At 41.2% G+C, this 26,617-nt stretch overlaps 1 protein-coding gene across 4 annotated transcripts in view; it reads right to left on the bottom strand.

Moving 5' to 3' along the window:
• The window catches only part of tns2a (tensin 2a), a 63,891-nt gene that overhangs the window by 5,096 nt on the left and 32,178 nt on the right, over positions 1–26,617 (bottom strand). For 3 of the 4 annotated variants that reach the window (XM_079239122.1, XM_079239121.1, XM_079239124.1), the window contains exons 4-24: positions 22,243–22,281; positions 21,309–21,350; positions 19,911–19,960; positions 18,918–19,089; positions 18,572–18,622; positions 18,334–18,456; positions 15,499–15,563; positions 15,018–15,101; positions 13,805–13,917; positions 13,115–13,175; positions 12,734–12,809; positions 12,256–12,385; positions 8,613–8,678; positions 7,754–7,870; positions 6,073–7,641; positions 5,628–5,793; positions 3,085–4,247; positions 2,553–2,684; positions 2,109–2,204; positions 469–546; positions 215–295 (exon numbers count right to left, since the gene is read on the bottom strand). In XM_079239122.1, coding sequence (XP_079095248.1) covers positions 215–295; positions 469–546; positions 2,109–2,204; positions 2,553–2,684; positions 3,085–4,247; positions 5,628–5,793; positions 6,073–7,641; positions 7,754–7,870; positions 8,613–8,678; positions 12,256–12,385; positions 12,734–12,809; positions 13,115–13,175; positions 13,805–13,917; positions 15,018–15,101; positions 15,499–15,563; positions 18,334–18,456; positions 18,572–18,622; positions 18,918–19,089; positions 19,911–19,960; positions 21,309–21,350; positions 22,243–22,281 — 4,474 coding nt within the window. The remainder of the gene's footprint in view (positions 1–214; positions 296–468; positions 547–2,108; positions 2,205–2,552; positions 2,685–3,084; positions 4,248–5,627; positions 5,794–6,072; positions 7,642–7,753; positions 7,871–8,612; positions 8,679–12,255; positions 12,386–12,733; positions 12,810–13,114; positions 13,176–13,804; positions 13,918–15,017; positions 15,102–15,498; positions 15,564–18,333; positions 18,457–18,571; positions 18,623–18,917; positions 19,090–19,910; positions 19,961–21,308; positions 21,351–22,242; positions 22,282–26,617) is intronic. The other variant, XM_079239123.1, reaches the window with a different exon arrangement.

The following is a 26,617-nucleotide window of genomic DNA, read 5'->3' on the forward strand; positions in this document are numbered from 1 at the left end:
CAACCTGTGGTTGTTTGTGGAGGTAGCAGTTTTGTGGTTTTGCTCACGACCTGGTGTTTGCCACCTGATGGTGGAAAGAATCGCCTTGAAATCTTACATACTCTGCCTTTAAAGCTTCTAGTGTTGAACCTGCTGCGTTTTCAGGAAACCGGCACCTGGTTGAAAAGAGGTACATTTGATCTGGAAGGAAAAGAAGACAGAAAGAAGAAGTCACCTGCTCCTTGCTTCAGCAGGTCTGCAGCTGTGCTGATGTTGCTGGTGACTGGTTGAACCTCCTGCACCTCCTCTATGAGATCTGACAGCATGGGGATAACAGATCTGTATTATTTGGTAAAACACTGTGCAAGGTCTATAAGGTTCAAAACATTTCATGCTTTGTTAAAAACCTCACATATGGTTGTTATCATTAGAATCTGACTCATAAATAACTTCAGTTTAACACGATGAAACGAATCAAGAGGAACAAACCTTTTTCGGGGATTTTTAGAGCACATGGTAAAGAGATGGGAGTGATGGAGTGTTGGTAGACGAGCGCAGACAGACTCCCTGTAGATGAGATAGCATCACATATTTACAGACATCTACCTTAAGGTGCCTCAGTCTTAAGAGTCTCATTTACAGTCTCGATCACAGCTTTGATTAAAGCAAAACACTGTGTCTGATTGTAAAATGTCTCTTTGATCTCATCTCCAAGAAATCACAGGGTTTCATTTGCCTCTGGTGCACTTTGAGTGCGCTTTTACAACAATGTGACAAGAATTTCCTAAAAAAGTTTGTAAGGAACTGATTGCCAGAAGCAAAGTAGTGCGAGCAGTTTCCCTTTCTTCTTCCCAGTATTAAGGCCTTTACACAGCAGGACCGATGCGAATAAACAGCACGAAACTGCACTGCAAAAACTCAGCCTCAAAAACAAGAAAGAAATATACAAAAATTGGGTAAATGTTGCTTAAAATAAGATAAATTATCTGCCAACAGAACAAGAAAATTTGGTTTGTCAAGACTTCCCAAAACAAGTAAAAATACTCATAAAAACGCATAAAAACTAAGAATTATCTTACCTTAAAAAAAAACAAAACATGTGTTCTCAATTTAATATTTTTAATCTTACTTAGATTTCAGTTTTTGTAGTGTGCAAAAGATACGGAGGTGAAATATGAACGTTTCTGTCTATGCACACCAAATGTGATGTGAAATTGCGAATAAATGATGGTAATTCTAAAATAAACTTGCAAGGTGGTAAGGTAGGTTCCACATGGAGCCACGGCAACGTGCTGATGCTGCAAAAGAAAAGACAAAGAGAGGCGCTGGGTTCATCCTGTTCTAGAAAAGAGAGGAGAACTTGTGGAGTTTTATTGTTTAATCCTGGAGCTGAAGCTGGACCAAGGCCGCTTCAGGACAGAGTTTAGGACATCAAGCAGCTAGCTGCTTGATTTAAGAAGCAGAGGAGAAATATTGAAGACGCTCGGCCATGATGATACAAAGTTTTAATCAAGTAGCGGCAAAGGTGACGCCTGCGTAGCTCACAACCGGTGGCCTATCAGTCAACATGTCTTCTCTGATTGGTTGATTATAAATCTATTAGATGCAAATATTAAACAAAATCAACCTCAGTTGATAAAAATAAAACTTCGCTGGACAGAATTTCGTTACTGATGTGAATGTTCACATTGACTTCGCACCTATCCGAATCAAAAATACTGCCATGCGAAATATTAGGAGTGTGTGTGTAAAGGCCTTAAGATCAGAAGATTCTCTGCAACGCCACACACACACACTGATGTCTCTCCTCTCCCACAGAAACTTACAACCAACATGTGTGTTTGTAAATCTACTATTTAACCCACAGAGTAATCGGTTGCTTCTTTCTTTTGTTTATTATGTAGCTTCTCCTAATTTAATCTTTATTTGTGTTGTGATTTCCTGAGGGAAAGTAAAAGTTAGCTGCCATCACTTTAAAAGTTAACTTGAGGTGAACAGATTCTTAGAATCTATGAGGAAAGAAACTATTATTATAATAATCTGAAGACAAATGAGACCCCAGGTGCTGATTATTTTTCCATGAAACATAGATGTGAATTTTTATTTAACATTCGGAAAGGGAAACTCACCAAAGTGGTGCTCATTCTGACATCCTTTAATCTTCACTCCCCGAGGGCTTGTTTCGATTAGGAAATGTCTCACCAGCTGTTCCAGAGGATCGCTCGCTGTAATAGTAGATCAGAGAAATATCAGTAACATCTGAGAGAGTTTGCATGTGATAGTGGGTTCGCTCCGGGGTACTCCGGCTTCCTCCCAGCGTCTTAAGACATGCATGTTAGGTTAATTGGCTAATCTAAATTGTCTTTAGGAGTGAGCGTGAGTGGTTGTTTGTCTCTCTGTGAAGGACTGGCAACCTGTCCAGGGTGCACCCTGCCTTTCGCCAATGACTGCTGGGAAAGGCTCCAGCTTCCTGTAACCCTTAATAGGACTGAGCGGCACTGACAATGAATGAATGAATGAATCTGAGAGAGTGATTTGTGACAGGAAAATGGAATATACATAAAAAAATTTACCCTTGCCATTGTGGGTGTTGACATTGGGAGGAGGTGTGGCGACCTTCAGGGCCAAGCCGTAGGCCCCCTGGAAAGAGTTACTGTCCCTGATCAGGAAGGTTCCCGGCTCTCTTTCCTTCAGAGCTGCAATTGCTACAAGCAGGCACAACTAAGTGTTAGGAACGTTAAATCTGGTTGCTTTATTGCTGTAAAAATGTGATCATTTACATTGACATGTATTGTTTCTATTCAGAAAAAGAAAATACGTGAGGTAATAAATTTTTATGTTTATTTAACCTTTCTTTCACCAGGAAAGTCCCATTGTGGTTAAGAACCTCTTTCTCAAGGGAGTCCTGGCCAAGAGGCAGCAAGACTTACAGGCAATTTACATGTTACCACTTCAACAGAACAAATAATTAAAAGCAATTACAACTAAAGGAGGACATTTCAAAATCTCTCACTCTGGACTTGAAACCGTTAAAAGAAGTGAGTTGCAAGATTTTCCAGTCTCTCTGCAAAGAGTTCCACGTAGACGGAGCGGAAAGGGGCTTACCTTGCTCTCTAGAGAGGCCTGGTTTGTACCAGAACCTGGAACTGTCCTGGACAAACTTTACGCTGACCCTGTTTGCAGTCTCAGGCGCCACAGGTCCTACTTCATCGTTTTGGTCTGCAGGGGGAGCAATTTCCCCCACAGTGGGAGAAAACGTGACATGATGCTGATGCTGGGTGGTGGTGTTGTTGGATGGAGGCACATGGCCGACGGCTGGCCTCCCCCCGTCGCTGGGAGATCCCGACTGAGTGGACTGATGCCTCTTCTCTGGCAGAGGTGGCTGTGGGTGAGGGAGGGGGATGGAGATGGTGGAATAGTTGCTGTAGGGGGCTGGGTGGTGTTGTGGGATGTGACTGGAATAGAAGTGCCTCTTGCTAGTTTCCAGAGCGACACTGTGCTCCATGGATGGGTAGTGGTGATGCGGGGGTGCATAGTGCTGCATGTGATTTGGGTGGTGGGGGTCTGATCCACTCAACATCAACCTTCTTCCCAGCGTGGCGAAACCAGGGACCGGGGCGTCAGAGACGGGGGAGCCCTCCATGCTGCTGGAAACAGGCTGCGGGGATGAAGGCGGAGGAGAAGATGCAGCGCTGGAGATGGCGGGTTTGGAGGGTTCTGGGTGAGGTTTCATCGTTGGAGAAGATCCATTGACCTGTGCTGCAGTCAGTCCTGCAGAACCATTGGCTTGGGTTTGGGTCTGGCTCTGAGGCTGGGTTACCTCCTGCACCACGGTGGATGGCAGAGCAGCAGCTTCTGATGGAGCGAGGGTCTTCAGAGAGCCACGTTCGGGGTGCATATCTGCAGCAGGGGAGGCATGAACTGGCGAAGAGGGAGCCTGGCAGCGTTCCTGGTTTGATGTCGTTGCTGTTGTGGAATCAGAGGAAGACGTGAGCGGTGGTTCTGGGCTGCATTGGGTAATGCTGACGGACGGGTCAGTTGGCGCTGTGCAGTGGTTGGAGGAGTCTGCCTGAAGAGGAGCTCCTGTGTGTGACGGTGTATCTTTGAGTGGATTTGATGACTTCTCAGTGCTGCTTTTAGGACTTCCCGGTGGATCCTGGATAATATGATTACCACTATAGTGTCCATCCTGCGGCTGGGAAGCCTCATAGTCGTTGCCAATGATGTCTGTGGTACGGATCTCATATTCTCTTCCTCCTGGACTGGGACTTTAACAGACAATGATGTCATTACCATGGAGACAGAAACACATGTTTATTGCATGTGCAAGTGCAACTGAATCAAAAGCAGTCTGAATAGAATCAGGTGGTCAGGATTATGTAATAATCAGATTTCATGCTCAAATGATGTCTAATCAGATTCCTTAAAAAAAAAATCCTTAAAACTCCTTTTTTTCTCTAAACAAAGAGAATAAAAGCAACGAGGGACACTTATTCATTGAATTGTTTTTCTTCACCTCAAAAGTGACCTTGCTCCTTTTAGATCATTAAATCAGTGAATACAAACAACTACAATGCTTGTGGAGTTACACAGTCTAAAGCTTTCACGTTATTATCCTGATGTTGTATCATTGTTGGGGATGGACCGATACCAGTATCTGCTCAATACGAAGCGCGTGTACTCGGACTTAGTATTATTAAAGTGTAATTAGGGCCACAGAATAAAAAATAAGAATTCTGTGAATTCTGACTTTATTCTCAGAATTCTGAGATTAGAGTCAGAATTTTGAGTAGCCACGCAGCGCAAAATAACGCTGCGTGGTTGCCTTGCATAAGCAGCAATTCTGACAATTTTGAACTGAGGCATACACACTATACACAGTTCAATGGAAACACCTGCAAATCGTAGATTAATTTTGTCAAAAGTGAAAAATGTTGCTTTCATTTTGCAAAAGAATGAAACACAACTACTGAAAACCCAGGCGTTAAAACTTGTAGTCTTAACTTGTAGTTAAACTTCTAAGATTAAAGTCAGAATTCTGAGAAAAAAGTCGAAATTCTGAGAAAAAAGTCAGAATTCTGACTATTTCACAATTTTTTTTTAATTCAGTGGCCCTAATACTCTTCGATAGATACCACACTAGTCAAGCTAGCGCAGATGTGTCTGATGACATGCTTCTGACATGTTTTAAAAGAAATAAATGCCTTGAATGTTAAAAAGTGACATTTTTTGTTCCACTAAAAGCCAGATCTTTGTTTCAAAACCACACATTTATAGTTGTATTTAGGTAAAATGTGCCAAATCAAAATAAAACTTGTTGAAATTGTTAGATCTGTAATTTGTACTGGTGAGGTAACTTCAGAAAGGATGGGTCATTTATTACAACCTAATGAAATCTTACACAGTTATAACAGCAATAATAACTATAGTCACAATAATGTTCACATAAACAGATCTGGTATCGGTTCATATCGGTATCTGCAGATATTCAAGTTTCAGATATCGGTATTGGATCGGAACTCCAAAAAGTGGATCGGTGCATCCCTGATCCCAGTTAATATCAGGTGCTGATGAATTCTAAATCACAGCAACAGGCTCTGGCAAACTTGTTTCTTGGCAGAGAAAAACCGCTCTTAAATATGGAATACCTTTCCTGTGTGCATAGAGGACTGCTGGTGTGGACAGGAGTGGACGGTCCAGACATGTCCGATGGCGTGGAGCAGGCAACATGACCGTCTCTGTGGACCCGCTTGAAGGAGCCATGAGTTATGTGATCCCTCCAGCCCACGCTTTCGCCAGAGCTACGAAGGCCGTCTGAGAAAACAACAGAAAACATCGACAAAACAAGAAGTTACCTCAGCAAACTGCATCAGCTGAATTCACACGTGCCTGCATGATCCTTATGTAAGCACTGTGTATAAACCCAGACAAGACAGCAGGCAACAAGAGGCAGTCTGTGGGCAAAGTGTGATGACTGTGCTTCTGAACGCAAACTTATGGAGTGTGCTGTTGCTGATTATGGGAAAGTAATTCCCTCAAGCTTCGCGTTAAATGAAAACGTTCAACCGAGTGTTTCTGTTTAACGTGACTCACCAGTATGAGAGTCAGAGCTGTATGACTGCTGTGAGTCTGGATGGTGGTGGTGGTTGTGGTCTGCTGGCCCATTGCCGTGGCTGCAGGGCCCTGTCATGGAGGAAGCAGGAGGCAGTGGGGATGTGGACTCGGACTGGTAACCTGAGGCGTAGCCCCTGCTTTCAGATGGTGAGGGCTGATACGGTGAGCAGGGGCACACCTGACGAGGGGTTTGGTACCCACTGCTGCTGCTGCTGTACTTCAGATCCAAGTGGGAATGAGCGTGGGACCTTGAGGCCTCTGGATAAGCCGGATGACCTGCTGGCAGAGGGTCAAAGGTGAAGGCTGGAAGATCGTGCGCCTGTGGGCCGTAGGTGGCTACAGTGGCTCTTCTGTGCCAATATTCAGCCTCTCTGTCTCTCTCCCACTGCAGCTCAGCCTCCCTGTCTCGTTCCCATTGGAGGGACAAATCTCTGCCTCGCCTCAACCCAGGATCCCTCTCCCAGTGGAGCTCTGACCCTCTAGGTAACTCAGCATCCCTGGCTCTCCTGAGCCCCACTTCCCTCTGCTGCAGCTCAGCCTCTCTGTCCCAGTGGAAGCCGTCACCACGGTCCAGCCTCAGGCTGTGATAAGCCGCAGAATCTTCTCTTCTGATGCTGCAGTCCCTGCAAGGACAGCCAGGGGGCGGCAGACCATCCATTAGCATTATATCATGGTAAGTTGGGCTGGTGGAGGGCTTCGGGTGGTGCAGATGGGTATGATGATGGCTGTGAGGTGGAGGAAGATGATGGTAGGGCGTATAGTCGTCTTCTCGGCAGCAGATGCGATTCGGGGGGGACATGGGGTGGTGATGCGAATGGTTGTGAGAGTGGGGGGTGAGATCTGGGGATGGGTAGGAACAGATATGCCGAGATGACGGGGTCTCCGAGCAAGAGCGGTGAAGGTAGTGAGTTGGGCCGCTCTGGCGGTCCCACACTAGATCTGGAGGTGGGAGGGACTGGTGGGAGTGGGGGCTGTAGTGTTGGCACAGATCCATGTGTGATGGAGGAGCAGCTGGATTGGGGCTAGCTGAAGGAGTCGCCCCATGGTGGCCGTTGGTGCCAGGCGCCCGATCGAGGCAGTAGCCATTCGGCATGAGGAGGGTGCGGTCGCAGCCCGGCTCGGCACAGCGCTGGGACCTGTAACCGTCCCGGCAAGAACACGACCGACTGAGCCTCAGTGTCCCGGTTCTTTCTGAGGGCAATGAATCTCCATCATCCAGGATGGCGGTCTCTCGCTCTCCATCTACGTTCCCCTCAATGCCTCCGAGAAGTCGTTCGAGCTCCTCCCTTTCCTGCCTGGTTGGAGGAGGTGGGCGAACAGGTTCCTCCTGGTGGTCGGCATGGACAGATGACTGGTTCAAATGGAGGGAATGGGCAGAGAGGGCAGAGTCTGAACCCTGACTGATAAGATGACCATGTCTATCCTCTGAAAGGACTCCTCCTGGACTGCTGCCATTGGTTGAGGTGAGAGAACCGGAGCCGGCTCCTCGCCGCTTCTTTATCTGAGCGTACAGGCTGCCATCTAGGGGACCTCTGGTGTGGGCAATATCTAAGACAAAATAAGCAGAACTCAGTTTTACACTGGAGCCATGCACGGAACCAGTAGTTACCTCCTCCATTTTAGGCTTATGTTGCTTATATCCACTAAGACAGACACTTACCTTCCAGGCTGTCCTGATATCGCTGATTAAAGTTCTCATAGGAGTCCCAGCGAACCACGGGGTCAGCAGTGTTGTAGTCAACCGTGACAGCTGGGTCGTTCTTCTGGTACTCTCGGCCTGAAAAGACACACTTTTAATTTTCCTTTCCTCCCTCGATTTACATGGTTTGTGAGGAAGCTAATACATACAATTTAACATTCATCGATTAATCTTTTTTTGTCCCTTAAGGCACGTTTCCACCAACGGGTGCAGGTTGGGACAGCATGGGTAGGAGACAGATAAGGCCTGCAAACTGTTATCTTGTTGCGTTCCCACAGCTAACTGTAACCTTACGTGAGAGGTGGAGTAACGGTCGGTTAGCGATTGACACCTCTGTTATGTAGTAGCATGACACCATCACAGCACGACGTCTTTCTTAAAGTAAAACCAAAACACGACTCGGAAACAAAGAAGGAGCATGCCGATCATCCAACAGTTTGTGTTCTTTGTTCCTCATCCTCAGATGTCCCTGGAATGGTTTTGTGATTTATTTTAATGAAGATTTAATCTGTTGCTTGAAACAAGGAGGCATTCTTGTTTTTGTTTTTTTTACACCAGGTTGCATAGGAAGTGGTCTTTTTATTAGCCAATCAACAAATTGCAGTGTGTGAAGCTCCACCCTTTCAGGTGGGATAAGTTAGATTGGTGCCTCAACAGAAAGGTCGCAAAAACGTAGGGTGGATATTAGGTACCGGTCCCAGTTTTTACCATAAAAAAAAAGCGTCCCATCCCTGACATGTACTTGCTGATGGAATCGGGGCTTTAGTGATCACAAACAAAACACTTAATCAGATTAGTATCCGAAGTTGGGGGAACCAACCTTTGATCCTCTCTGGTCCAGAGGAGAAGATAAACTCCACCGTAGCATCAGATGGAAAACGCTCATCTGGGGAGAAGAAAGGGGACAAAACAGAGTGTGTAAATATTCTCAAACATCATGACAATTATTTTATTAACATAAAAGTACACAACTGTAGATTTAAAGCCCCTACATCTATCTTCATCTCATGAAGATTTATAGGAACCCCAGAAAGCTCCAATACAGTAAATCTAATTTACTGATGGTTTCCACAGATGTATGATCCCATAATCATATACTTTTAAATATTTTTAAATCTTCATCTCTTGTTATGGATTAAAACCCGCATTGCTTCTACAAAAGTATGACCTGTCATTTCATAGAAAATGAGCCGAAGAGGAAATGAAGTAATGGCCATATTCATTCTAAACATAAATATTGTGTAACCTCTTATCATGTAACATTTACTCTCTCAGCATTACCTTGAGACATTCTGACTGTACTCTCCTCTGGGGAGCTGTTATTACATCCAGTATGGGGAAATTAGACCACTATTATTTAAAGATTTGTCCAACCACGACATTTTGAGGCCAAACCACAGAGAATATATTCCCACAATGCCATTTTAAAGAGCTGCGTTTATGTCAGTTTGTTGTAAGTGGTCATTATCGTCCCGTGGGATTAACAAACTGTGCCTGAACGACAATTTACTGTAAAAATACCAAAAGTGACATTTAAGGAACAATAAAATCTTCTCCTTGTGGAGTGAAAATTGGATTAACTGACTATTTTATAAGAATACATTGTTTGACTTCCAAAATTAAGTAATAAAAACCTCTTTTATTAGTTTAATTCTGGCCACTGTTCCCTCGTGCATGTTCAGGATAGGAGATTGGATTCAAGTCAAGATTCAATGCAATCTACAAATTTTCCTCAACGACACTTTTTATTCTGAATTGATTGAACTAATGTGTCCATAAGCTGTCCTTACATAACACTGTTGTGGAGTAGTGCTATACAAGTAAAGTTGAATTGAATAGTGTCCCAGCACACATCAAATTCAAAGCTTTGCTTCTGGCTTACAAAACCATAACTCAAACAGCTCCTGTCTACCTCCACTCCTTAATCCAGAGCTACACTCTCTCTTGACATTTATGCTCTACCAATGAAAGACGCCTCATGTTACCACCACTACGTGGGATTAAATCACGAGCAACCTCTTTTCCTCTGTTTGCCATGATGGTGGAACGACCTGTCGAACTCTGTCCGCTCTGCAGAGTCCCTGTTTACTTTTAAGAACAAGCTGAAGGCTCAGCTCTTAAAGCAGCATTTCTGCACTTAGTTTAACTATATTTGTCAGAAGAGTTGGAGAACTTAGCCCAGTTTTTTGCAACAAATATTGTGGTATTTATTCTTTGTATTTTTAAAATAGAGAATATTGTGGAGTGGAAAAAAAGCCTGTAGCACTAAAGGTCAACACCTGCATCCAAATGGACATGCAGCACCTTCCTATGTCTCTACTGTTTGATTTCTTGCTTGTGTTGTACTCACTCTCAGATGTAAGTCGCTTTGGATAAAAGCATCTGCTGAGTAAAACAATTAAGAGATAAATAAATAACATAATAGAACTATAGACCATACAAGGAATAAAAAAATAAGATAAATAAATAAATAGTCATTTAAATCAATAAAACCTAAATTAAAACCGAAACATATCACACTGACCAGAAGAAGGCTCACACTGGGTTAAAAGCCAAGGAATTAAAATGGGTCTTAAGATAAGTTTTAATAAGTTTTACAGAGAATTATCTTAAAAAGAGAAAATGCCTGTAAGTATTAACAGAGGCTACAAGATTGCAAATTCATTATGAGTCTCTATGGCATAGACTATGGCATAAACACCATGAAAGCATTAATCCATTCTGCCTTGTAGCAACGGTTCAGGCTGGTGGGGATATTTTGGCACACCTTACATCCCTTACTACCAACTAAGCATTGTTTCATCCACTGGTTTCCAACGTGGGATCCCTGAACCTGCAAGGTGGTCTGTGAAAGTACACAGTGGTTCCCGGAGGTTTAGATTGCTCAGTCAGTGTGATTAGGCCATGTCCACACAGAGGTGAGTTCAGGTGTATCTGCCAAGTCTTTTGTTTTATTATGTCATAACATGAAGACAATATTTAACCATAACCATAGCTGAATTGTAATAAGTGAGAATAGAACAGTTAGATATAATTGATCACATTACTGAATGCTTAAATAACAATGAATAGTTCAAAAGGTCATTTTGGTCTTTTGCTTTCTATACTGTATAAGGGTAGACTAATGATAAACATATTATTTATGGTAATGTTAATTGTCCACTTACATTTGAGCCCCTTATGTGAGGAGATTTTACATAAAAATGGCTGCAATTCTTAAATGCTTCATGGGATATTTTTTAACCGAGTCGTCACATCTCAGTTGATCCGTATCAAACCCAGTGTGGCGGCATGCCAGGCACAAATCACGAAAACTGTTTTACTCTCCAACTGTTTCTGTTTACGACTCAAACACTCCCATTGGTGTTATTCATGGTTTGCAACCGCACATTATTTTGTCTGTTATACTAAATTTGCTTTAAAGTTGTCAAATAATTTTTTTGACAACTTTTGTTTTTTAATCTTCTTTTTAGTGTTATTGCACCAGTAGTAGTAGAAATAGTAATATTAACAGTATTGACAAATGTTCTATAGTTCTACAGATTTTTGCTATTATGAACATCTGGTCAGGATGCCCCCTGGACCCGACCCCGGATAAGCGGCATGAAGATGAAGATGAAGATGAACAAAATGCTGTTAAAAGTATGCAGCTGTCTAAATGAAGCATGTTTAGGAACATGTTAAACTTCAGTATCCAATTTTAGCACTGATTTGTTTACTCGTCTTGATTTTCCACATTTCAAAATGCTGTTTCCCTTTTAGCTTGTCCCTCTGAAGGGGTCACCAATCATCGCACAGCTAAATTAGCACGTTTTACACCGGATGCCCTTTATGACACAACCCTCTGCATATATCTGGGCTTGAGCCTCAGAGAACAATGGTGTCCCACTCAGGGCTGCAGGAGGGTAGGGGAGCAGGACTCAAACCACAGACCATCAGGTCACAAGACAAACAGCTCTACCTAACCGGAACCACTGACACCCTATTACACATTTCAAAATATCACTCCTTAATTTAGAGGAGGGAAAAAAAGGTGTGCTCTGGTGTGACCCAGTGGGACTACATTTATGTTGGAAATCTTGTTTGTGTTCACTTTGGAAATCGTCAAATGACCTCTCCTTCCACTTTTGATTTCAGTCTTTATCTGTAAACTTCAGGGGAAAAAAAAGTTTTCTCCAAAATTTTCCACTGTCCAACAGGTGGATCTAACATGTCAGCTTTACATCTGTTTGATGTGGGAAACTGATGGAAATAATGCTGAGCGGTGAACTGGTGTGAAGGGGGAGTTTTGATTTCAAAGTTTCATGAATAAAGGGAAATGAAGGGGATGTCCATTTAAGCCTTTAATTTAGCACACACCTAGATGTCCTGTAATAGACAGTTCCTTTAAGCAGCATTTACTTTACACACTGCAATTCCATGTAGTTTCTGAAACTCAAACTGTTCCACTTAAATACACTTACCAGTGCAAGCTTGATCCAGTTCCCCTTTGCCAAACCAAAGCTGGGATCCGTGGACGGTGCAGGTGTGAAACTGAAGCCTGAACACAGTGTCTCTGTCGGCACTCTGGGCTCGCCTGTGGTAGCATTTGACCTGTAGAGGGCAGCGGAGAGCAGCTGAAGTGAGACAGCTAGAATTGGAAGTGGGATAATTGAAGGTATAAGCCATAAATGTTTGGCTTCAAACTCCCAAACTGAGCAACACATATACAAATGGTGGACTGCACAAGACAGACAAATTATGATTCCTTGTTAACAAAGTGACAGAGCTCTTTTCCAGCCCAAAATGAGAAAAAAGAACTTGACTATTCTTTTGCAGTTTTTCTTTTATTTCTTTCTTTCTAATTCTTGTATTTATTTTCTCAAATAATAGTTGGCGTCATAATTACCCCCACCCATGTCTGGGGTCTTGTGTTTGTCATTTCCTTGCCATATGACTCACCATGATGTCACCCTTAAGTAACAGTGCTGGTTCGATGTTCACACACAGTCGCCTGCCTCCAGTCCCTTGAAGGTCACTATGGGCGATAAAGAGTAAACAAACAAGCTTTTAATGAAAGGAGAGTTCAAGTTTCATTGTTTTAACTGTTGTATAGGTCTCACATACACCCAAAAGGATGGAATTACTATTTATGGCTATATCATATGAATAAATGATTGATTAAAACTAATCAGACCATATATTCAACTAACATAAAAGGACTGAAAAAGAAAAACAACTTTACCTCTTATTTAATAACACAGTGAAAATGTTGACACCTCAAGTTATGAAAGAAAATACGCTCCTGCTTATCCACAGTATGAGTTAGAAAGGCAAACTCACTATATGCCTGAAGTGTAGACCAACTGCATGGACTGGTAAATCTTTAAAAACGGGTAATAACCTAGAGAAAGGAGAAAGGACTTTAGAAATAGTAAGCACTATCAGCATAGAGAAGGAGGAATGTGCTGACTTCCACCCCGTCCTTGTAGACTTGATCATCAGATTGAAGATAAACAGGAAAGTATGTGTGTGGGTAGAGAGTGAATGCAACCATCTATAGCATCTGCATTCAAAAACACTGCTGCGATTCCAGTGGGAAGCCTGTCAGAGGACCCCGCCAAGACAAACATCACATCTCATATAGGTTTTATCTGCATATAAAGACTTAGTATAGACTGGATAAGAGATTAAAGATAGAAGGAACATTTCAGTTGCCATAAAATTCATAAAATTGACTGATATTTTATGACCGATGTTAATTTACTAATAATTTTATGCGTCCTTCACAAAGAAAAATGCACATTTTTTTCTCAAACAGTTAAATTTCTGGTCTCAAACTACTGTGCAGATGTTAGTTTGATAAAACTTTCATGGCAGCCATAATATCTTATCATCAATCAAGCAGAAATAAAAGCAATGGAGCGTCTTTATTATGTGGACACGCTTGGATTTGGTTGTCCAGACATGCATTTTTAGCAAGAAGTCATGATTTTTTTCTATAATTTGGCTGAAAAAAATTCAGAAATATACCTCCTTCATTCTGAAAGTTGGGGAGTGATGGGATGAGAACTTGGTGGAGAAACAGAGGGCTGCTGTTCATCTTTATTGTCCCAGAGAGAAGGCCTCCGAAGTAATAGATATACCTAGAAGATAAGAAAAAAAAAAGATAGGTCCGTGTTTTGGCCTTTCTTGTCATTAATGACTCAATCTAATATTCCCATCCGTACAGTTTCATATGTTGACTACAAGAAATCAAATTAAATTAGTGCCTGTAATAAACAGGGCTATGTTAGGTATTATAAATTGAATAGAAGTTTGATTGTAATAACCTATAAACAAGGTTAGTAATGTGACTGGCAATTACTACCATTTAATATGAAATTTAATGGTCAGAGAGGCTATCCACATTTTCCAGGAAAACAAACTATGCATAACAAAGCTGCTGCATAATTTTTACTTAAAGGTTCCTTTCAAGAGTATGATATTCATTAAAAAAGCAATGCATTAAAGTGAATATTGTCAGCAAAGATATATGTTAGCTTAGCATTAACAACTGTATTCACTGGGAGGACATAATAAGCCATTAATGAGCAGAATATGCAAATAAAAAGTAAAACAAATACTCTGGTCTTCTGGTTAATGTAAATACTGTTATTAAAACTGTTGATGGTTAGCTTAGGTTACCATGACAACAAAAGGGACAGGCTTATGCTAACTTGGCTAAATCCCTTCTGCTTTCATGCTACGATTACATTGCTTTACATTTAGTTTTAGCACTGAAACACAAAAGATATTAATGGTTGCTGGTCAAAAGGAAATAAAGCTTTCCTTCAACTATGTTTGTTGATAAATGCATGTTTACTTGATGCACACCAATAATAAACTTGTCCTTCAATATTAGCCTATATTGCTAGCAGTTTTGTTGTTAGTTCATTTCAAGTGGATTTTACTTTGCAGTCGATAGAAGTTGTGATTACTTTTCTATTTATATTTGTCTAATTAATTTACTATTTCTAAAATCCTGTTTTATATTTTTCCACTTTCTAAAATAAATCTGTCAAAACAAATGAGATAACCATGAAGCCAGCGTTCATATGCATGATGAGCTTAATGCTGCACCATCTTTTCTCTCTTTATTACAAATTTAATAGCCTTAGCTGTGGATTTGGATGCACACTGCCATCCCATCCCCTCCACCCTGCACCATTTTTGCTCCCCCTTCACACCATCCCATGTCCTGTACCTGTTTTGGGACGGTTGTAGGGAAGAGGACACCTTATCTTCACAGAACTTCCTCATGGCAAGAGTACTGAGAGCCTGGTCCGCCCTGCACATAGATATACACACAAACACACAAGTGCTTTGAGCTAACAGTTTCCATCATGGGAACTGCACCAGACTCTTTCAATGCCAGAAAGTACATGGAGAGGATACAGCTGGCATAGGCCACAGGACAAACCAGTTTCCACTGTTCCTGTGCAGAATCCAGCCAGCATAATTTATCAAATTAATCATCAACCAAGTCTGCATAGAAATCATTTTTATCCACATAAGTCCATAGTTTTACGTTGTCATGGCTTTAAGTGAAACTGGATATGTATATTTAAACAACTTTATTTAAATCAAACATGTTTTTTGCACTTTAGCTTAAGTAACCTTTAATGCTATCCATGTGTAACAACAAATGTCATTTGTGGCTCTGGATATATCTGACACACACTCACCCTGCAGAGATCTTGCTGTAGTGCATGTAGGCTGCAATAATCACGCCTGTTTTACCTTTGTTGCCCTGTAGGAAGGAAAAAAGAACAGCAAGGGAACAAATCATTATGGAGTGATTTCACCCACAGTCACTGTAGCTTATTCCAAGACAGCTGGTTTTTGCACAGATTGTGAGACTGTGGTTGTTCCAACTCGAGGCCACAACAGGAGAAACCGAAAGACCCAGAGAACAGTCAATACAGGGACATGGAGAGATGTAGAAAAGTCGAGGAGTTCAAATTAAAAAGCTCCCTGTGGTGTGTTTTTCACAGCGGGTGCGCCATATTTCCTGACACATTCCAAAGACATTCCAGCTCGAAAATTCCTGATGTGACCTCTAAAGATACAAGCAGGAAGTCTCCTTCCACTTACAGAGAACACATTACGCTTTATTATACAGAGCTGAGTGGAGGATTTCTTATTGACAATTTGCTTATTCCCATCCTTGGTGTGATCCACTTGCAAATAATTTCCTGCAGCCGGAATGTTCTGGAAAGTCGGCAGACCACAGAAGTGGTCTGGTTTTACCATTTCAATTCTCCAGACCAAAACCACTTAAATTAACTTAGTTGACTCTACCCTTCAGAAACGTTTTTATGAATAAATCACTAAAGCCATTTTCAGACATGAGATTTGCAACACTACTGGCTTCATTCATCTGTTAAAGAGGCAGCGTCCAGCCTTTCAGACACCGGCCACATTTCACTTTCTATTCCTCACAACTTCATTCAGGCATGACAGAAAAAGTGACAGAAAGAGCCACGGTGAGCACAATAATTGCCATTTGATTGGACAGTACATCCAGTGAGGTATAACCAGGGTTTGAACTACGTTGGGCGTTTAGGGAAAGCCTTATATTTGGATCTACATCGCAACTTCCCAAGTCTTATTAAACTGCTTTTTTTCCTTTTACAGTTATCCACATTAACAAAGGTGTTGCTAATCCACTTAATAACATGCAACAAATTAATTTTGCGAGTGTCTGTTACGCTTACCAGAGAAGCGATTACTGTGAAATTGTTTCATATAGCAATAAAAATATATTTGTGATATTTAATGTAAAAACTCAACAAACACACAAAGCTAACAAATGAATGCAATCTTTTTAATCCAAGATACACCAGGAATTTTATGGAAAAAGTTAAATATATTATAGCGTTCCGTGAGGTCAGGACTGTAGGGAGATGTCACCTGCTTTTCAAGGTCCACGTAGATCCTCTGCAACTCAAACCACAGATATAACAGTAGATGTACCGTCAAACTATGCACAGTACATCAAGTAAGTGATGCCAACCGCTTTTAGGTCGTGTGTGATCACCTGAGCACCTGGGATTTACTGACTCCACTGAATAGCTGATCAGAAGTAAAACGATGTAACATCTACTACCGTATTTTCACGACCAAAAGGCGCACATAAAAGTCTTAGATTTTCTTCAAAATGTGTGGCGCACCCTTTGTGTGCGTGTTGTTGTTGTAGTAATCGGACGTAGTAGAGAACACCATGCGAACGTTAACGGGTGAGGTGTGGGCGTTGATTGCATATAAAAGAACAGGTATGTGCGTTGTGCAGAACACCTTTTTCTAACAACCCTGAAAATGGCAAAAAAGACACGTTTATGAAGCACAGTTTAAATTGAAGGCCATCAACTACGCCAAGCAACGTGGAAATCGAGCAGCCGAGAGAGAATTTAAGATTAATGAATCGATGGTTCGCAAGTGGAGGAAGATGGAAAACGAGCTCCGACAGGTAAAGAAGACGCAGCTGAGTTTCCGTGGACATAAGGCAAGGTGGCCCGAGTTGGAGGAAAGACGCTTGGGCTAACGTGTCTGCTGGCACTGCTGTCCGCGCTTTCGCAAAAGCCGGCATCATTTCCGAGGAGCCGCACGGCACGGAAAGTGACTCTGACAGTGAAGAAAGTGAACCTCGCATGTTTGCTGGAGATTTAGTGCAGCTATTCAATTCAGAAACAGAGGATGAGGACTTTGACGGGTTTGACTGATGACGATTACCGGTAAAAAAATGTGAGTACCAAACTCAGTTTTGGTCCCGGTCTATTTTTGAATACGCACACTTGTGTGCTTGTTTTATCCGTGTGTTTTACCATGCCCACGCCTATTGATGATTGATTGATGAATAAAAAATAATATTACTTTGTAATCAATACTTAAATAAAGCACAACCAAACTCAGTTTTGCTCCCGCTCTATTTTTAAAAAGGCATACTTGTATGCTTGTGTGCATTGAGAATGTTAAAGGGGGAAATGTGGGCGTGGATTGTACCGGTATATAAAACCCACGCCCTATGGTCAGGTGCGCCTTATGTATGTGTTAAATACAGAAAGGGCGCACATAACTGAGACTGCGCCTTTTAGTACGGTGCGCCTTATGGTCGTGAAAATGCTGTTCTGTGTGGTAGTGTAGCTGCTTGTGTCATGTTGAAGGGGATTTGCATGTTATTTGGTGCCATCAAGTAAGGCTGCTGTTAAAAATGGGGAGATAAATCTGACAGTTGTAAAATTATTTACATTCCTGGAGTGTTTGCAATTCATGTTTAACATGAAGGGAAATTTATTAGTATGGGTATCTCCATTGGTTATGATGAGATAATAGAAGTTTCTTATAAGTCAGTGCACCAGTAACAAATATGAAAACCGCATTAGTTAAAACTACCAACTCAACAGTCATTCCAGCTTTGATGCAACCGTGTTGCAGCACTTCTGCCACATCTGTGTGTTTAAGAGCCTGGGAAAAAATGGGATGTCTGTCTGACAAAGCCCGGTGGCCCCCTGAACTCTGACCTTGCAGTGTAAGACCACCACGTGCTGTGGGTCAGAGGTCAGCCAGTTCTCCATGGCCTTACATATGGCGCAGATCTTATCCAAGGGCGGGGCGTGGAGGTCGGGCCAGCCAAAGTCATGAACCTGTCGGAGGACGGAGACAAGGGAACAACGTTGTGGGATCAGAGGAGACAATATCAAAGCTTCTAAACTTTATTGTCAGTGAGACGTGATGAGACGTAAAAGAAAATGTTTTAACCTTTGGATTCAGTCGGGTGATATCATGTCGTCGTTCAGAAAGGTTCAGGAGCTGAAAAAGAAGAAGATTTTTTTTTTTTTTCCCCAGTTTGTGTTCATATCCAAGTTTCAAGTTATGTCTGTTATTCTAGTACAGATGTGGCGCACAAACACAAAGGCTGCTATTTGTGGGTTGCTGAAAGTGAGCTTCTGTGGTTTAAGTGTAAATGTCGAACGCCGTCGGGAAACGAGCGTCTGCAGCAGAGTTTAACTGTCTGCTGGGAGGGAAGTCAAATGCCTTAAATAAAACACACAGCAGGTGAGAACAGCTGCAGTATCTCTTCATAGCAGCGCTGCTGTTGCCTCACCAGAAACTTGTCCTGATGTTTGGACTTGAGCATGGCAGCCACCTCTTTCAGGTTGAGTCGATACCTCTGCTCTTCCAGCTTCGGTGGGAAAAAGACAGAGATGATCCTCTCTGTGATGTATGTCAGGTCAAAGTCATAGTGGCGCTCCATTACACGGTCCACACTGAAACTCCTGGTAAAACATGGGACAAACCAGAGAGAACAGTACATTAATAAGATATATAAATATTATGTTTTTACTAAACTTCCTTGTTTTGTTTGTTGAATTAATGAATTCGGAGTGGATGATTCGAAACTGATCAGGAAACTTTTTTCCAGCCTGATTAGTGACAAAATCTCTTTCTAAGGTTTACATAACTCTCATTTGTTTCTGCCATGATTCACAAACTGGTCCCCGTTCTTGAAATAAAACAAGGCGCCCGCCTTCTCTGATTATCATGTAATTGACTAAAAAACATCTGACTCCAATTTCACCTTCAAAACAACTGTGAATCCGAGCGACTCAATTTCTTTCTACAATAAATAAATAAGCAAGTCTAACCTTTCTTTGTATCATTTGTTCAAATGGGGTTTTCTTTATTGACTTTAATGAATTCAGTGAAAAGCATTTCCTCTTTACTGGTCTTGTATATATGGATATATAAAAGATCTGAGGGTTTTATGCGTCCCAGTAGATTGCCTGTGGTCGCTCAGCATGTCTGATTAAACTCCTGGCTGGATAGACAGAGGAATAAAGCAGAGACAGAGAGAAGGAGTGGGAAAGAGAGAAACTAGATACTATTTGTAACATATATGTCAGATCAACTTGCTCCATCACATGCAGGACGTTAAACCTTCCACTGAGAACAAAGGGGAGAAGGTCATAAGTCTGAGCAACAAGTGTAAAAGCCACGGATTAGAGCAGAGAACAGAGAAGAGCCAAACAAGCAAAGCCAGCAGGCATTACAGTATGTAAGAGATTAAACCTTTAGAAATGGTTTAGAATGACTTTACCTTGGCAAGGTGTTTCTCTGTTTGGTGTAAGTTAGGGACTTGGTAGATCCCTGTGGGAGGGGAAAAAGAGACAATATAAAAGAAACTGATCCACAGATGATTGACTGTTGCAGAGATTATATCGTTTAGCCTTTTGATATAATAATAATAACTCCTCAGCTGACTTATGTATAAGTCTGACACTTTGACCTGACTGCAGTATTATCACAGACTGTACATCATCTATTGGATGAAACCTCCAAGCTGTGGACCGCTATTTTAAAACTCTGATCCTGCAGGTACTATGTTGGTCTTTCTGTCACCGTGCATGACCGTATTTAGACAAAAAAAACCCATTAAATTAGAGATTTATCACTGAAAGCTGATTGGGTAGAAGCATGTTTATTTGAGGACCTGTATATATTAAATGCATGTATTGGGACCAGTGGCTAGCCACCAGATTTGGCATTGCACCTCAAAGTGTTTCTGAAGTGGCTTCAGCCATCAGTTATTCACCTTACGAATGAAATAAAATGATAATCATGCATGCTACCGTCTATCTCTTTTGTTTAGAGCTTAAATTAGCACGGTACACATGTACACTCCGTATTAGCCTTTTCATGAGCTGTCATTTATTCCCTGATGTATAATCTATACAACAAATCAAAAGTCTGGACATGTTTTTCCATTAGATTCAACAGAAAAGTGTGTCCAAGCTCTTTACTGATACTTTATGTTACTCAGTCAACAGTAAATCAGTTTTTTTCTTGTCATATTGCTTCACGTCTGTAAAATGCAGAACGATACAAAGCGGGGCTCTTCATAGATAATTATTGCTCTTGTTCCATTGCATAACTTCTGACGTGACCACATAATGCAACGCATGTAAAAACGAATCTGTCTGGTGGACAGTAAATCAGTATTAATCAGATTAAGCACATATTTGCTATGCGCATGCCTCAGTTATACATACATCTCTACAATGCAGATCCACTTCCACCAACCAAAACTTGCAGTGTCCTGATGTTTGGACACTGCAAGTGTGCAGAAAACAATCATAAATTTCTTTCCACTTAAAGGATATTTGTCTCCTTAGCATTGATTCAGTTGTCTCTGGGGATTCATGACTTTTAAAAACATCATGTTCAGATGCAGATTTTTAGCTATTCTACATTCATTTAGTTTGTGCGTCTTGACAGCAACATCTAAACATGCTTTTTTCAAGTGTCGCTTTTCTGAGCATATGTATCAGTCATGAGCTTTAACCTTTATTGGAAACTTTACTTTTGTTTCCCAGTCATATTAGGAAATTCCCCACATTGTGTAATACTGGGAACATAGAGGGAAAGGGGAGGATAATGCGAAACAGCTCGAACGTGAAGAGGATGGAAGAGAGCATGGAGGTTAAAGTGTGCTCACCAGGTGTTGGATGTGTCGAGAAGGAGCAGTCCCTCTACGCTGCTGGATGCGATGAGGAGGTGGTGACAAGAAAGTGGGAGGAGAGGAGAGGAAAGTGAACGACGTAACAGGAAGCAGGGTAAAGGGAGGCAGGGAGGTGAGAGCGGGGAGAAAGGAGAGAGAGGAGGAGGCAAAATACAGGAAGGAAAGGAGAGTTAATTAAACAAATAAACTCCCTAATGGATGAACATGACTACTTCCTACACCAACATCCACCACTTTCTTCCTCTCAGCTGAAATTTCACTGTCCTCCAGGAATGCACAAGGAAGGGTTTGGCTTCCCAATAGGAACTCAGCTTGGAAGAAACCATACTGTGGTTTTGGGGAGTCCTACTTCCCAACTATGGATAGACAGAGTGGGAAAACTTCTTCTGCACACAGTATGCTCTTGAGGAAAAGAATTAGATCTGAACTACCCTGTAGCTTGCTCCTTCAGTGATTTTTCACATCCTTAGATTCCAGAGGACAGAGCACATCGTACCACATTGAGGATGGGATATAGATAAAAACGCATTACAACTATTAGGACGCAAAGATTTTGAGACGTCAGCTTTTTTATGATCCACTTACATCTTATGATGGTCGAGGCCTGATGTTTACACTGCATGGACTGATTATACCATTGTGCTTTTCCTTTGGTCTCTTTATATATGTGTCTTCTTTATGTTGTCTTTGAAAATGCTGCAATAAATAAGTGCAGCCATTGTGGTCTGGGACTTCACCTCCCATGATGCTCAGCTGGTGTTGTATATTATGTTGTATTGAACCAAACAGTGAGTCTGGATTAAGCCAATTCTGATGAATGTTCATCAACCAAGTCTCGCACCTCTATGCAGGAGGGATGAGAGGTGTCCTCTTTAAACTTTGGAAAAGAATGAAATAAAATGAGACTAACCAGATCATTGGAGGGGACTGGGATGCATGCAGAGGTCACCTGGAACACAGAAAGATTACCACATCTTAATATAGGACTGATTCACCAAAAACCAGCAAATAAACACAAAAAATGTCTGACATAGTACCACAGTTTGAAGTTTTAGTAAAGGCTCCTTTACCCTGAGTTTTCACTTAACTGATGCGACACTCATAGCTGTCCATCAGGCACGACACCGGAGCCTGGACGTTTGATTGCTTCATTGCCTTTGCTGACAAAAAACACTTAGCAGCTGTGCTAAACAAATGTTTTTAACACTAAAAATGTGTGTGGGTATGTGTTTGTGTGTGAAAGCATTTTGGATTTAAATCTTTAAATTGAAACAATATAAATCTAGAGACATTTAAAAAAAGAAAAGAAAAAAACGACTATTTGGTGCGCAGACAATTGCTCACAAGATAATTGCTACGGGGGGAGGAAATCTAATCGAAAACTGAAAATCGGGATATTTTGCTTTACAATTTTAAAATCTAATTTTTTTTTTTTTTTTAAATAAATAAAAATGTATGTACTGTAAAATTTTTGTCATTTTTATTGTTTTATTGATCTTTTTACTTGTCTTCTTTGGCGTTATAGCAGCAGAATGATGGTCTGGCTGCTGTGTTATTTTTTCCTAACTGAAATCAAGAAAAATGACGAGCAAAAAAAAAAGTTTTATACATTTTTTTTTGTTTTTAATCTACAAAAATCAGCAATATCAAAGATTTGTGAGAATCACAATTTAAATCAAATCGGCACCCAAAAAATCGGAATCAAATCGAATCGGGACAAAACCATATCGTCACAGTCCAAATAATTGCTCATAGCATTAATAGAAAAAGAGACAAATTCCTACAAATTGTTTTACAACTTTTATTTTTAAAAAGAAAAATAAAATATTAATTACACAACATTAATAGCAAGAGTCAGCTGTTAAAAAAATGTATGAAGAACATGAATCATCAATAACTCAGTCTGTAAACCAGTTTTTAAAATGAACTAAATTAAGTTTGAATTATTTTTTCTGGGAATGTCTGTTCAAGGCTTTGCTCTGAAGGTAGCTGAAGGTGGGCCCAATGTAAAAGTCTGGAGGGGTCACATTGTTTTGGTTCATATGAAAATGGTCTTGACTGTAACCCTGGAAGTGTTGTTCCCTCTTCCTTTATCCAAGTCTAGCTCCTCATTCAGCTGCACTTTCTTCAGGCAGCCATGTGTAAAGGACACCATGCACGCTAAAGTAATCACACAACCATTAGATGTATTATACATCACTGAATAGTCTTCAGGGAAATGTAGAGATGATACTGCCAGGAAAAATCCTGTTTGCTTCATTCATCATCTGCCAACTGGCCCGTAAATGTTAATTTATACCCACCAAAATTAATCTAACCCACTGGCTTGGTTGGCGAGTATTAATTCATAGCCCTGCATATGGCACTGAAGAATTGCTTCTTGGCTTAGTGGATTAAAAGGCTGCAAGACATGCCAATGATGTCACATTCTCTATTGCAATTCGTGAGTTTGCTATGGCATTTATGCCGTTGATCCTGAAGAAAACTGGGCTCAATGTAGACATGTAATCAATGCCTTTAAATCAATGGTGTAAAAGAAAAGCATTCACTTTCCGATTTAATTAGCTCAGTTTTAAGTTGCAAGTCTGCAGATCCTGTAGATGCTCAGTGGGACAGTAAGCTAAAGTAAAAGTCCTACTTAAAAAAAAAAATTCCTATGGGAATGACATCAAAAAGCACATTTCCCAACATGTTAAACTGGTTTTCAGATCAGCTGAATATCCAGAAAAATCAGAAGAAATCTGCTTAAACAACGGCATCATGTCAGTGAGAATATGGATTCTAAAAAATCTTAATTTCATACTGAAATGTTGAATTTGTCAGCCCTTATCCAAGTGGAAGAAACACAGAACAGCAAACAGAAAACTCCTGACATGCAATCGAGTGCTAAATAAACACGTGTAACACATGTTTGAGATCAAGTTTAGAAAATGTTAAGTATGTGCAACCGTGAATTCCACTGCATGGACAACGTGGAAAACAGCTGGGGCAGCATTGAGACACAAACACACACAGACAGAATGAAACATCCAATTCCCAGGTCTGTTATGGGCCTTTGGGTCAATGAACTGTAACCAAAGGAAACCAGAGTTGAAAAGCAGCTATAATGGCGGTGCTAAGGGCCAAAATCATGCTTATGTAACACACACACACACACACACACACACACACACACACACACACACACACACACACACACACACACACACACACACACGTCTGGACACACACGCACTAACACACTGAGGCCTGTCCTGTGTTCCTGTCAAATAACCCTTTTTGGACTGTTTATTTGGAAACAGGAAAAGGGCAAGGGATTGTCTATATTTCATTTTGCAGAAAAGGGAAGTGACACAGGCCCTGAACCTGGGAGGTGTGGCACCGCCATGTGCTGCGTGGCCGCATTCAGCCTCCTTGCTTCCCCTGCTTTCTTTAGCTTAAGGCTCAGTCACTCGCTGAAGTTTCTACGTAAGCACAGACATCAACAGGAAGCCAGCAGAACTGATAAAGAGCTAAATTGAGACGCGATATACTTGACAGAAGTTGCAGGAAAAAAGGGTTCAGGTTGGACGTGGACTATCATATGACCTATGGGACAATGTTGCTTTATGACTCACTCTGAGAATGAATGTGTCTTTTCTGATGCTACAGGGCTGAATTTCAAATCTTATCCTGCATGCTTCTATGTTTTGTTTTGTTTTTTTTTTTTAAATCCAATCACCCAAGGGTCAGGCTCATATTTTTAAAATTCCCTCTGGGTAAGGCAGGTCTTCTACATTATATCACTGTTAAACTTTTAATCCACAATGTGAAACAAAATGTCACGTACTGCTCTTGTTTCCTCCCGTTAAATTTAACACTTCATGAAGTTACTATTTCAAGAAAGTTACTTTCTTCCTTTAGAGTCCAACAGGAAACCTGCATATTTTTCCTCCTTTGCTGTCTCCCTTCCTCTGGGATGAACAGATAACTTCGAGAGGCCTTGAGTTTTTATCTACTCTAAATTCACCTTAAGTGAGGGACACATGAGCAGTTTCAATCATTCGCTGTATCTATTTTTACCCTACTTCTGTTTACCACCGTTAATAGACTCAGTTTGATGCAATATAGTGATACAGTACAACAAAAATTTCGTTATCCTCATCTGATCATCATTCATCAAGGCTTATTTGCTTCATCAACATTCCTACATTTAACGAACAGACATTGATCTCATCAGGAAATGTCCCACTCTTGCTTTGTGAGGCTTCATGTGACCGATGTTCAACAAAACACATAAAACTAAACAAGAAATCTAGTGCTGCTGGGAAATGCAGATGTTCAGCTTGCTTCTGACAAGAAAAAAGAAAACCTTATGGGATCATTCACTGGTTCCAGTTCCCAGTCCTGGAAGCACTTCACACACTCCACATTGTCTCAAGTTTCCAGTAGTTTTGACAACAGTTCCCAAATTTTAATGGTGCTACGCTCTTGTTTATGAAAAGCTGCAAACAGCTACCTGCTCATTTATTTATAATAAGTTTATCCTCTTCTCTCCCTCATTTATTCCTCTTCATCCCTCTCTCCCAGTACCCAGTCAAGGGGCCTGCTAAGGGTGGCCGGTAAGCCAGAACAAACACCCCACACCAAACCAGATTCCATCTCCACTGGCCAACACTTGCACATGTACTTCCTGCTAGCAGACCTCCGCCCATCTCCCCACTTCTCTTTTCATTCCCTCCATACTCTGTTAGGTTTTCTGCTCTCTTATCTGTTAATATTTATCCTCTTCCTTCCTCTTTTCTTCCTCCTCATCCTGCTTCCTCGGTTTTCTATCGTGGTTCACTTTCCTTTTAACATGTGTTCGACAGTTGGCTACGTTCCTTTCTTCCTCACTGCTTATTTTGGCTTCTTCTTCTCATGCTTTTCATCTTGTTTTTCTTATTTGACGTACGGAAATTTCTCCTAATCAGCAGCTTACTTCCTTCGCATATCATCTCTCAAGTCCAATATTTCCTTCCTCCTTTGCTTTCTTCCTTCTTCTAATCTGTTTCTCTCAACATCTTTCTTCTTTGTCCCTTCACCAACTTGACACCTACGTTCTACTGCTTTTCACGAGCTTTTTTCATTCCCTGCTATCTGTTTTTTTTTTGCTCTTAAATCTTTAGTCTATTCACTGGTGTCCATCAGTAGCCAAATATTCCTTAGAACAAACCAAACCAAAACAAGCACTGGTGAGTAAGAAACTTGTTCAAACATGCTCTCAATTCAAGTTCTGGCTGCATGTGTGAGCACAAGAAAAAAAA

Source organism: Telmatherina bonti (assembly GCF_933228915.1).
Source record: "Telmatherina bonti genome assembly, chromosome: 4".
Classification (NCBI taxonomy): Eukaryota; Metazoa; Chordata; class Actinopteri; order Atheriniformes; family Telmatherinidae; genus Telmatherina; species Telmatherina bonti.